This window comes from Vanellus vanellus (assembly GCF_965231255.1).
Source record: "Vanellus vanellus genome assembly, chromosome: 2".
Taxonomy (NCBI): domain Eukaryota; kingdom Metazoa; phylum Chordata; class Aves; order Charadriiformes; family Charadriidae; genus Vanellus; species Vanellus vanellus.
In genome coordinates this window covers 76,058,912-76,071,951 of record NC_138906.1, presented here as the reverse complement: position 1 = coordinate 76,071,951, position 13,040 = coordinate 76,058,912, and the positions used below count along the sequence as shown (strand labels likewise).

Sequence of the window (13,040 nt, the reverse complement as noted above, 5' to 3'; positions counted from 1 at the left end):
ATAGACAAATACACAAAGTGTATTCAGTCGGAGCTACAAGGAGATATCTTTGCTACTCAAGTAACTTTCTGCATTTTAAAGACCATTACATTATTTTATGCTAAAGAGTTGAAGAGTACTGCCACCTAGTTCATACTCCTACTCCAAAACAGGATCAGCTCTACTTATAGCATTCCTGACAGACACTTGTATAACCAGTCCTGAAAGATTTCCAGCAATGGGGACCCCACCGCCTTTCCAAGCGAATTTTCAAGCTGAACATTTCTGCGATATGAGCTCCTTACTTCCGACTCCGCCGCTTGTGAGTGTTGATGAACAGATTATTACCTAACTGTACAGCAGCATTTTATGTACTTGAAAGGTGTTTTCATGCTTTCTCTTCTTTAGGCTGAGCAACCTGTGTTCTCTCAGTCTTTCCTTATAATTTGTGTTATCGAGAGATCTGCTTGTTCTCATTGCTCCCCAGTGATCTGCCTCCAGTTGCCTCACATCTTTCTTGAGGTGTGGAGAGGGTACCTCAGCTGAGCCAGGAGCAGTGTTGAGTGGGGCAGAAGGATGTCACTCCGGCTGTATTCCAGCAGGTCGTCCCAGGGTGGTGCTTGCTTAGCTTTAAGCAGCACAGCAACATCACGGATTTGCTTCAGCTCGTGATTCTGTGTGGTACTTAGATGCTTTGTGCAGCGCTGCTGAATGCCTAATTGTTCCTCAACCTCTGTGCGTGCAGTTAGTTGTTTTTGGCTAAATACAGAAGCTTAGACTTGTCCTGGTTGAAATGTATCCTTCAGCTTTTCCAGTCAAGATTATTCTAATCTCATCCTCAGTCATATATACTGTTTTACCCATCTTAATGTAATTTGCCAGCTAACAAACGTTTCTGCTGCATCACCTATTCCCTTAATGAAAATATTCCATCCTACGGGACCCAGGATGAAGAACCCTACAAGAACAGTCCTTCAGATTTGGCTATGAGCTGTGGATAACTGCTTCCAGAAACAACAAATTATTGGCAGCCGCTCCAGCCATTTTGGAATATCACCTTCTAGTAGTAATCTTATTCATCGTCATTTTTCTCATCTACCTTCATGAAACTCTCTCCAAGGTGAAACATTTAGGAAGACAGATATTGTACTACCTAATTTTAGGAACTAGATTTAGTATTTTTCTTCCTATTTTTTGCTTTTTGTTATAACTTTTAAAAATTTTTCCTAAAATTTTTCAGCTTTGTCTGAAACTGCCAATGGATCGATGTTCTGTGGCACCTGCCCCCCATGGTGTTTGCTACTTCCTGCAATTTATTGTTTCTTTTATTGATTATTGATTTATTAGCCTGTTAGCCACTTATAGAGGGAAATCAGGTTGTTTTGACTAGATTTGCATTATATTCTGTGTTTTTAATTTCTGTTGTGAGCACACACATGGTTTGGTTATCTGCACCACAGTCTTTCTGGGAATTTAAAATAAAAGCAAATAGCGTATAGCTCCTACGGCTTTGTAGGGGTTTTGTTTTCCATTTTCAAAAATAAGCACTCTGTTTGACCTTTTCTAAAAATTTGGTACCTTACTTGTCCTCCATGAACTCTCAAAGACAAATGATAACAGCTCTGAGATTTCTTCTGCTCATTCCTAAAGTATCTTAGGGCAAAGTTCATCTCTTGGACAATTTGAGAACGCTTGATTTAATCTAGTGCTCCCTGTGTATTCCCCATTCTGGGCTGAAATCTTGTCTCTTCTTTATGGGTATTAATTCATGCTAGTGAGAGGACCATTTGGCCTTTTTTATTGAAGTCTTAGCAAAAATGGTATTTTGATCTTCCTAGTGTAATGCCTCAATTGCTTTCTTTCCTTTCTTGAGAGGCAGACCAATAATTTCATTGTACTTACAAAATGATGCATCTCATTTTGTGCCTTGACCTTTTAGTCTTCGTGCCCACACGGTGTTTGATTGCATGATGCTCATATCATCTTAGCGTAGAAGGTGTTCACTATGCATACATCCTCTCACATTCACATTTTTCTTTTCATTTGTCTTTTCCTAAAGAGTAGCCATAATATTAAGAGGGCAACATGCCAAACATGGCAGTTACCGTTTTCCAAACTAGTGCTCATTTAGACAGCTGTAAAAGTTCTGGCCAGTGCACCTGATTGGTATATGCTGTCATCATTTGGCTAGTTTCAATGGTGCTGTGACATTTTCCCCATCGTCATGGTCCAAATGTGTTACCTGTGCAAATGGGTCCCAGCAAGAGAAACGTTTAAGAGCCAGACGGTTTTCCTGTGTGTTAACAGTAGTTTAATCTTCTGGCCAGTAGTTATCCTTACTTTGAGGACTTTTTCCGAGTTGTCTTCCCAAGGCAGCAACTGTCAGAAAAGCAACGAGAACAGGTTTCTTGTGACTGTCTATGTGGAACCACGCTACCCTAGGGGAGGGAAAGTGGGGAATTTCTTCATCTCCAAAACAAATCCAGTTAGCCAGATTAAGGCTCATAAAACCTGACAATTCTGAGAGGAAAAAAGAACGTATGGGCTGGAAGCAGATAGTAAACAACACTTAACTGTGCAAACGGCTGCAGAATTTCCACCAGGTTCAACATATACTGTAAGCAGTCCCATTGAGAAACCCCCTGTATTTGCACACACAGAGGTGCAAATGTTTTTAAGTTGCCTGGTAGTGCTGCAGGCTGCTCAGAGGGGCAGGTGCTTTTAATTGGTTGCTTTTTCACAAAAAGGGCAAGTGATTTCTTTTAACATCTGCTTTCAGTTTTGAAGTCCCTCCTGTCTTCTGGTCTCCGGATAACTCATCTCTTCCTGCTCCTTTCGTCTTCTCCCCCTCCTGTTTTCTCCTGATTTGGGATTAGTTTGTCACTCGGCAAACAGCACATTTGGTTATCCTGATGTTAGCTCTGCACTTTTCCTCCCTACCCTGTCCATTGTATATGGGATGAGTTGCTTTTTCCTGCCATAGCCTGTTTTGTTTCCAGGGCTGCTGTACAATTTGCAGAAAAGAACGGTGACTGGAAGAGGGGGGAAGAGTAACTTGAAAGAAGAGTAACTCAAAGGGTCTGTGCCTGCACTTATCCAAGTCCCCCTTTCTGTCATCAATTTGCTGTGTGACCTTGGAATAATCATTTAGGTTCTTTATCTGAGTCCAAACCCATGTCCCTCTTTACCTCAACTCTCAGCAAGCCTAAAGGGAACTTAAACACCTAGCTCCTGGACAAACCCCCTAATCTCAAAGGTGAAATCTATACAAGTACCTGAAGCAGCATCCATTCCTTCCCATGTGCTTGTCTGCCACCTGACTTTGTAGACCCTGATTTCTGCTGGTGCTCAATGGAGATACTTCTAAACGGGCCGTCACTCCCATCCATCTTCATTTCTTAGGAGAACGAATTGTTTTAAATTCTCATACAAATTCACTTTTTACTCGATTATGAAATATGTTTTAATTTGACAGCAATGTTATTTTTAGTAATACTTTTTGTAGCCTTTAGTATTAACATCTAGTTGGGGGAAAAATCTGCTAAATATTTATACTTCTCTTCTTTGATCTTTCACTCAGAAGAACTGAAAAGGTATCACACTTAACATTTTTACTATAAATATTTTAGATAGCATTTGAAAGAGTCCAAATTCACCTCTCGTGTTGGATTTGTCCAGATTATTGAGATAGGTTGTCACTCTTAAGTGCTTCCAGATGGCATTTCAGTTGCCAATGGTTGGAAACTTTTGAGTGATACTGTTGTGGCTAATGACCAGTGATGGAATCAATTATATTGCTGTTTGACAGGAGTAGAACCAGAGCTTCTTCCATCCTCTTACTTGCACGCTGTGGCTCAGGGTGAGGTAAATATAATGTCTTTGCACAAGAAGCACAACAACTGCAAACGCAGTGCATCTTCCAGAGTTACTCTTTGCAAACAGGTTGTGTCCCTGACCGCTCCAGTACTAGCCAGTTGCCCTGGGAGGGCACAAGGGATTGTGAATGAGGTACCCAAGTCATGAAGTTCTGCCAGACCCACAAAGGCTGTTGCTGCTGGAGCTGCCTCACTCCTGTTAAGTTATGAAGGATTTAGGAGGTCAAGAGAAATGTCAAAAAAGTGGGAGAACCAGCAACGAGAGAGACTATGTTGATTTGTTATGGTTTTACTCACTGAAAATGTAAATTTTTCTGTAAGAATTTTCTGGCTGGAAGCCAAAACACTTCAGCAGCCAGGACTTCCAGGTATCACATGCTTCTGTTCTCCTTGGTATGCTCTGATTCCTCATCAGCTACGTCAGCCGGGTTTCTTTTCCAGAGAGGGGAGCTGATCCATCATAGGAGATTTTGGCCTTGGACTCTCAGGGGAAATGAAGTCCGGCCATGAGTTCTGAACTACACAGGGAAGGAGAAAGCCAAAGAGCTTAGATGGCAGTTCCCATGAGGCACAATATCCAAATTGAGTTATTTTGTTCTTTTGTTTGCTGGTTGTCGAATGTTTAAGCCTTCAGTGGTTAATTTTTAAACAACAAACAACAAAAACTCTTACCCCTTGCATTTTGTTTTGGTGAAAACATGATTAGATATTGAAAAGCCTTTGGCACTGAACATTTTCAATCAAACATAGGGAAAGTGAAGCTAAATAAAACTTTGTGTTGTACACAGAACATGTATTCTGTCGTGTCTGATGCTAAGACTATTGCTTTTCCCCCTCTTCGTTTCAGCATCCAATTATTTTTCTATGTTTAGTACATAAAATTCAGTGTCTCAAGTACTTTACCAAACAACCTTCTCTCGTTTGCCACTGCAATGAGTCGAAGTTATTTCACTGGATTTTGTGTGTGTGCTTTTCTATCAGAAAGTTTGCTTTTTCTTTTCTTTATTCCACCTGCGCAGTCCTTGTATCTGTCATAGTGATAACCCTGAAGAAAAAGTAGGTTTTTGTACCCTTTTCTGAGCCTCACGGGCTTGCTCACATTCTGATCTTTGTGTGCGTGCCCACTGCATGGCTTGCTTTTATTCCTGAAAGCCTCAGCCTCAGTAAGTTGAGAGGCTCGTTCCATTAAAAGTGCATAACGTTGCATCTGTCTGGCATGGTGAGTGCTCCAGGGTTACTATGCTGACAGCAAGGCATGTCCTGAAGGTATTCAGCCTCTAGCCTACTCTTGAATCTTCCTGGGTGTAGAGCGGGGTTTTGAAGTGTCTCACTAGATGGAGTGGCGAGCCCCTAAAATTTGAGGAGGCCCAGTGTGAAGTGAGAGCACCGAGTTTGTCTTACAAGAGGGACAACTCTCAGTCACATCCAAGCTTAAATCCCTGTGGAATGGATTCCTCACTATTGGCGTAGATCAGATGTGATGGGAATTCTGTCACCTGTGCTTGATAGATGATTTTCCCAAAGAGAGCAAGATTGGAGGACAAGCAGTCGTCACTGATGCTGGAATACATCCCCTTGAGAACTGGTTTTATACCTGCTTTACAACCATTGATCGTTGCTTTCATCAAGAAATCAATTAGTCATTGTATTAAAAATAAAAACAAGAAAACATAATCCCAAACCCCGAGGCTCGGCAGTTTTTCTCTGGCCTTCCGTGGCAGCAAAAGTCTGTGTCACAGTTAGCTTGTGACCCTGTGGGGACTTGGATTTTGTTTTGGTATAATGGAGAATTATGTTTTTCTCCTTATTCTTCACCCTAGTGATATTTCATTGTTGCCTGCATGTAGTGGATTCCATTACTTTTGAGGCTGTGAGGCTTTTTACTGGGAAGTGCTTGGATCTGAGATTGGTTGACTGTATCATTGGCTGGTTACTGAGACAACTGTAAGTGCACAAGGGAAATATTCTCTGAGTTTCTTGTGTGACTCGGTCTGTTTACAAGAGTTCCCTCTGCTTGGGAGCTGGTGGAAAAGAGCCCCACGCCGCTCACGTTAGTTCTTCTTTTGCTGGCACGTATCAACAAACCAAGGTGGTCCGTTGAAATGAGAAAAGATCCTTAGGGGCCAAAGTGCTGGGCCAAAGCACAAGGAATTGCTTGAATTGTTTCGCTAAACTTTTAGTGAGTACATCTAACAGCCAGGAGACTTTCTCTTTCAGGTGATGCTTATGAATAGATTTTTTTTTTAGTATATATAGCCGTTTGTATTTCTTCCTGCATGTAAGAAATGAGGTGATAGACTTGGGTAGAAAAGGAAAACCATGATCAAAACTTTCTAACCAGTCCAATGTTTTTGGATACTCGACAATGGCTTAGATCCTATTTATGGCTATTTGACAGTGTCTCAGTGACCGAGAAGCTGAAAAGTTTGCGAGTGTTTTCATTTTTCATCTACCTTTCATTATCTTAACTAGCAGGTGTTATTTATGTACTTTGCCACTGCATCCCATACCGTGCTCTTTATCTCTCTCAGTAAGCTGGCTATTACCAGAATTTTTCCTTTTTTTTTTTTCTACATTAAGAGAAAAGCTTAAAACGGAATGAATATTAAAGAAAGAAAGAATGAAAAGGCCAAGCAGGTTCAGGGTTTGGTATTCAGATACAGATTTCACCAAGTCCAATTAGAAAAGAGCAAAAAGTCCATTACAGTTTCAATTTTGTGAAATAGAAGAACAATAATTCAGTCCAACCGTCTGTCAGTGAACATGCATCTCTTTTAAAGTGACCACCAAATGGTCAAATTTGACCAAGTGGTCAAATAATGTAGACAGTCTCAACATGGTTATGTTGACCTGAACTATCTTTGAAGCTGAACCGTTCTTCTGCCTGGTGTCAGCTGCAAAAGATGTACAACAGAAATGACCATTCCCTGCTTTCTGGGGGTTTAAAACAATTCTCTCTACTGAAGGTGATGTAGTGCCTTTCACTAGCACTTTAAACAAAAACACTTCCATTTTTTAAAATATGTTGTTGTATACAATACGCTTTTCCAGAGAAATGGAGTATTAGCATTTGAAAGGACTGATGAGAATGCATCTTTGGGAAAGGCCTTTGTTCAGAGAATTACTGCTATATTCTATGTGCATATCACCATGGTAATTGAATTATTTGCCATTGACAGTAAGGTATATAGCCCAAGCCTTTTGCCATTTTCCATGATGTGGTTCCTAGTGGAGTGCTATTTGTCAATTTAAAATTTATAGCATGACATTTAGCAGTTGTGCCTACTATCTTAGCGGTGGATGTGGTTTGAAGGCATGAAACAAAAAGGAAAAGGTAATTACATCTTCTTTTTCTTCTTGCAGTTTAATATTCCTCCCCATTTCCACTTAAAACGTGAACCATTCTGGAACCGTTGGAACCACAAAGCAAACCCAAAGCTGTGTCTCCTCATGGCTTTGGCAACTACGACGCTAGTAACATGAGATGGTATCTTCATTCCTTCCCACCATCATCCCTTTCAGGACACTGTTGTAAACAAAACAAGCCTTTCTCTTACCTGAGGTCATTCCACGCATAGTCAGAGCATGACGCGATGGCTGTGAAGCGTGTAGTGGTCACCGAGTACTGTGTGAAGGTTTATGTGAGGTAATTACATGATGAATCTTTTGGGGGGAAACAGGATACAAACTGCTGTGGCAGGCATTGGGACACCCTCAAAGAACGTCATTAACACGAATCACTTAACAGAGAGAAAATCATCTCAAATACTTGCATTACTACCTGGGCACATCTTTCATTTTAAATAATATTCGGTAGAGAAGGGTGCAATATAGATATGGTGGTGAATAGTACTGCTTAGTGCACTGCTCAGAGAACAAAAGAGATAGTACTCTTTTTCACTCCTGGATGCTGTGGGAGATTGTCTTCTCTACTATTCTGTTCCTCAAAGTAAATCCAGCTTTCTAGAAAAATGTCTGGTTCTGTGTTGTCCTCACCACATAAGAGCAGGGGTAACCTGCCTGCAGAAGTCTCTGTGCTTCTGTGCTTTATTTAAGACAGATGGAAAGTGGAACACAGTTTAAAAATGTCTTTTTCCCCACTGACTGCTGCCCCTTTTATCTCCCTCTTCAAGTACAGAATGGAGAAATTTTCACTCTTGCTACAGTATTGCATGTGGATGAGACAAATGCCAATACCAGGCATTTATTCTTCAGGCAACATTTTGGTTACCAAATGACCTTGTGTCTTAGTCTTATCTAACCACTGAGACAGGTTCCCCAGTATGTTTAGGTGTTTTGCTGTTGGAAGCTTCTGGGATCAGCTTTCTAGCCAAGTTGTATTTAAAACGACCTTTAGTGGACTTCCATGCAGGGAAAGCTAACACACAGATATTAATTTTTATTGCCTACCATACCCTTTCATTCCAGCCCTGGTCCCAGCGTCAGGTTGCTTTCGTGTTCGTTTTATTAGACTAGTGGCAGACTAAAGCCCCTTAATTTCTTGCTGTGCTCAGATACCAGGCTGAAATACCAAAACATATACACTGACCTTCAGGTTGGGCCCATGCAGTGAATCTGACCTGGCAAGCGAGCAGCTCCCTGGCACGTGGGGGCGGCTGTGTGCCAAGTCCCGAGAATCAGGAGGCAAAGCTCTTTCCTCCAAAAAACATATGAAAGAGCATTAGGCATTGTTTCACTCCAGTCTTTGTCCACGGACCGTGTTCTTGTTTCCTCCTGCGGCGTCAGAATAAATCCTTATCTTCCTTTGCCCTTTGAGCAGTGCTTCACTGTATTCGCTGCGTTTCATTACCTGAAAGCCGCAGGCTGGTGCAGAGGAGACTTGTGACACTAAGATCAGCTGAAGCCTAATGGGAGAGGAGTCCGCGTGACTGCGAACCGCGTGGACTCGTTTGGTGGTGCAGGTTAGGTAAATAAAGCCCAACGCGCTTACTGTTAAGCTTCTACTTTTTTTTTTTTTTTTATATCTGGTGAAGTGGCTGTTCTAGGTTTTGGCCTCAAATTTTCTGTTACTTATGACAGAGAGCTACTGCTTCTGTATCATCAGGCTGCAGCATGACGTGCAGGAGAGAGTTCATTATGCATTAGCAGAGCCATCTTTAAGGTAGGCAAACACCCTGTGACTCTGCAGAACAAAAGGAAAGCAAGAAAGGGAACCAGCAAACATGTATTATTTGCTGACAATAATTGTTTCCAGTTGCGGCTGACGGCAGTGATTAATCACATTGTCTTAGTATTTTATTAGGGGGGGGGGGGGGAACGACTCTTAGGGGGAGAAAGAGCCAAGAAGTACTCTTTCCCATCTCCCTTGAAAAGTTAGCTAACGCTACTGTGAAAATAGTGCTTAAGGTTTTGAAAATCGCAGTGTGTCTTTTATTGAAATAGCATTGAACCATTATACTCCTTCTTTCTAATTAGTAACAAATATGTAAATAAACCTAGCTAAGAGGTGGGAGAAAAATGTAACATACCAACCACATGAGTGACGTGTAGCCAGCCATGTGTATTAGTAGTTACATCATTTTTTGGCTATAACTAAAATTAGATTAATTACATTTAATGCAATCCCTGTGGTTTTTTTCTCTTGCACCAATGCTTAGCTGCAGCTGAAAGAACTCTAGTCCAGTGCTGCTCAGTAAGACCTCTACCCTTTCCTAATTTAAAGGCCTCCTAAAGATGCTGGTTTTCCACAGCATCCACAAGAAACTAATGCATCCTATTCTGACCTATTTAATTTGTCTCATGAATGAACTGCTCCCTGGGGTGGAGGGAGGGGGATAACTGAACACGTGGGTCAAGAGAAATCGTTACCTTTAGTTAACCATGACCAGTGAAGAAACAGTGCTGTAGCTATCCCTACCACAGCTTAAATGCATTAAGCAAACCTGTGTTTACATCACATGAAATGGTGGCTATGAGTTTTCCATCATGGGATATATTCCCAGTATATACAAGACTTCAGGATCGGGGCTGTGACTGTACATCTTCTAAATAGATTTTCAGCCGAAGCAATTTGCAAATGTTTTTGTTCAGGTGGGTCGCTGAAGCACCATTAAAAGATGAGATATTACCGGCTGTAATGGTATTTGCCAGCCTGGATTTGAAAATTGTTTCTGTTCAGCCCCAATTCATTATCACTCTCTCTTATTCAAATTTCTCTCTTACAATGTAGCATCTAGCCAAACTCTTGTTATTCCATTTACGTGCTTCTCCCAGGTCTGTCCTCTTGACTGCTTTGCAGAGGTGGAGCAGAGCAGAGCAATACCTTCTCCGCAGTTACACCTCCCCCTCTTTTCTTGAAGATCATTTTTCTACAGCGTTTAACCTGCACCCAGGGAAAGCTCTTGGCTGGTTTTTAGCAGTTAACTGCAGTCAGCTTAACGCGTTATGAAATGCAGTTTGCCCTTTCCTATGCTAGGCAGATTTAACTTGCTTTATCTTCAGAGCACACGAAAAAGGAGGAATGCTTTAATTTGAAATAACCTTTTTGTTGTAAACGGCCAGTGGAAGCAAGGCAAGCTTCCCATCCGTGTTGGGTGGGTCAAAGTTGGTATCAAATAGCTATTATGAGCTAAAAACTACCTGTCCCTGGTTCTAGTAGGATTTGAGGTTGCGAGAGTTACCTTTGTGTGTGAGCACACATAACCTCAGCTTTAATCAAATAGTCATAATAAACATGGTTTCTAACATGAAACAATTTTCAGGAGACAGATGACCTGAAGCTTTCTGAATGCCTTTGTGTGCCACTAAGCGCTAGTCTGGGAGATCCTTCTGTCTAGTACTTGATCTCTGGTTTCCCATTATTTTTCCCCTCAGACTTTCTTTCTTTAACTGAAGTGAGTGTTTACCTTTGAAAGAAGAAGCTGTGTGGGTTCCATTTGAAACTAAAAATAAAAAGGATGCCACAACTGCCAGTTAAATTCAGTAACACAAGCTCTGCAGTTGTAGAGGTGCCCCTTGGAAGAGCTATGTACTCCAACCTGGTTTTGGTGAAGAGCAAGGAGGGTTTTGCTCTCTTATTCAACTTACTGGTTTGCTCCTGGTTTTGTATTACCTTGTCCTTGCTGAACTCGGCAACTCTTAAATATTGTCTTTTTTCCCCATCATTCCCTCTTCCCTATTCCTTTTCCCTGTTCTCTTTTGCCTTTTCCTTTCCATAGTAGCAGGGAGTAAGAGATTTTGCCATGTGTACCTGCTGTCATGTCTCACCCTATTTCTTCCCAAATTTGCTGGGCTGCCCCTGCACCTCGGCTGCATTTGGTGCTATGTTTTGGGAGTGTTGGCCACCCTCATCCTGCATCTCTGTCCTTCTCCCGCAAATGGAGACTTCAGATGCGTTTTGTCCTTGTTTCTCTTTTCCAGCAAAAGTGAAATAGTCACCTGACTTGAAAAATAAATATTTTATTCTGGTTTGCAGCTGTATGTTCAGTCTCATCCCCCAGGCAGGAGCCTGGATGGTGAGGCTTGTGAGACGCCCCATGTTAGCAACATTGCTCTCCAGCGTACAGAGGTTCTGCGGTGTTTTCCTTATGCCCATCACCTCCAGCCCTGGTGGGTTGAGGGGGTTGGTGGGTTGTATGTGTGCACAGTGCTACCTCGAGGTAGCCCCATTATCACCAAAATGAGAGAGCTGTGGTGTCAGCAGCAGTTCGGTGGTGTTACCGTAGTGCTCCTCCTGGGTTGGTTTGCTCTGGTAAGAAGCTACCACAGCGCAATACAAGTTGAGGTCTTAGGTGGACTTCAGCAAAGTCCTCTGCCAAAATTAAAATGCAGCTCAGTCCCACTTCTCCAGACTGTGTATTTTAGCATTAAGGTGATTTTCAAGCAACAGGAACAAAATTAGGCCGCAAATAAAAAATGGTCCAGAGGGTAAGTGTTTTGCCTCATGTATTTGCATTTGTAGGCACGTGTATTTATGAGTCCTCTTCTGGTTTATATTTCGTAGGACAAAGAAGGTCAGCCATTGCTACCGCATCATTTACCGTCACCCGGAGAGGACTTTAACGCAGGATGAGGTGCATCGCATCCATCAAGCCATCGAAGAATCAGCAGTTCGAGAACTTGGGGTTGAGGGCAGATTCTAACATCGCTGGTCCGAAGTCCTTATGACAGTTGCTTTTTCTTTTTTAAATTTTTCTCTTTTCTTTCTTTTTGTCTTTTTGGGATGGGGGGTACAAGTAAAGAGAGGGGGTTTGTGACTGAACCTAGCACATAGAAAATGATGGGCAATGGTAAAACTACCAGATAATAAACATTACTACTGAGAAATCATTGACAAAGCGCTGGCGCTTTATTTTGAGAAATGGGGGAACAGCAGTAATGTAAGATTTCCCTCCTGTTACAATAAGAAATACACTGCCTGGTGGTTTTCTGTGTTGTTAATTGGTCCCTGGGTTCCATTAAACTGTAAATACTTGGCATTATTTCTGTGTTGACAGGATCTTCTCTCCATGTAATGAGTGAAGCAAATCAGAGACATAGATTAGCTCAGGGAAGAAAAACTTTCTTATCCTTCCATCCCCCCCCTTTTTAAAATAAGAAATGGCATGTTTTGCTTCAAGAAACCTTCCAAGAAGTACGTCTTGCGAAGTTTGGCTCTCTTACCTTCAGAGCCCATGGGTATAGCTTTCATCTGCTACAGAGGAGGAGCCAGTGTGGCTCTGGGGCCAGGCTTGGCTGGCTTCAAATGCCGGGTATTCAGTGAGCCTTTCCTGTTGCATCCTCCTGCTCCTGCAGAGCTGAGCAGAGCCGCTTGGCGAGAAGCTCTGAGCTGTGCTGCCTTCCCCAGGTGAGGAGCTCCCTTGTCTCAGTTCTCCTCACATGGGCACCAGCCCAAGGTAAGTCTGTTCCCCTGTCACCATCAAAGGATTGGTATCACATGGGGCAGGTTGGCAGGAAAGAGAAGCTGTTCTTTACAGTGCCCTGAAATGCAGCTGCCTTGACCTCTCGTGGTATCTTACTTTCTAGCAGCAATATCTGCCCAGAAATCTGACCTTTAAGCAGGAAACCAAACTAAAATGGGATCTCCTACTATTTCAGGCACCAGTCGCTTTACAGGTTGCTTGGCTTTTTCATTGCAGGTTATAATAAGTAAATTCTGGCAGTGGTATGATGCTAGGACCTGTAGAAGTGTTCAAATGGTCTGATAAATACTTGATGAGCCATTGC

At 42.1% G+C, this 13,040-nt stretch overlaps 1 protein-coding gene across 1 annotated transcript in view; it reads left to right on the top strand.

The window, feature by feature from the left end:
* The window catches only part of FARS2 (phenylalanyl-tRNA synthetase 2, mitochondrial), a 256,771-nt gene extending 244,483 nt beyond the window's left edge, over positions 1 to 12,288 (top strand). The window contains exon 10 of the mRNA XM_082498981.1: positions 11,818 to 12,288. Within this exon, the coding sequence (XP_082355107.1) occupies positions 11,818 to 11,956 (139 nt within the window). The 3' untranslated portion in view covers positions 11,957 to 12,288. The remainder of the gene's footprint in view (positions 1 to 11,817) is intronic.
* Positions 12,289 to 13,040: the final 752 nt, after the last annotated feature.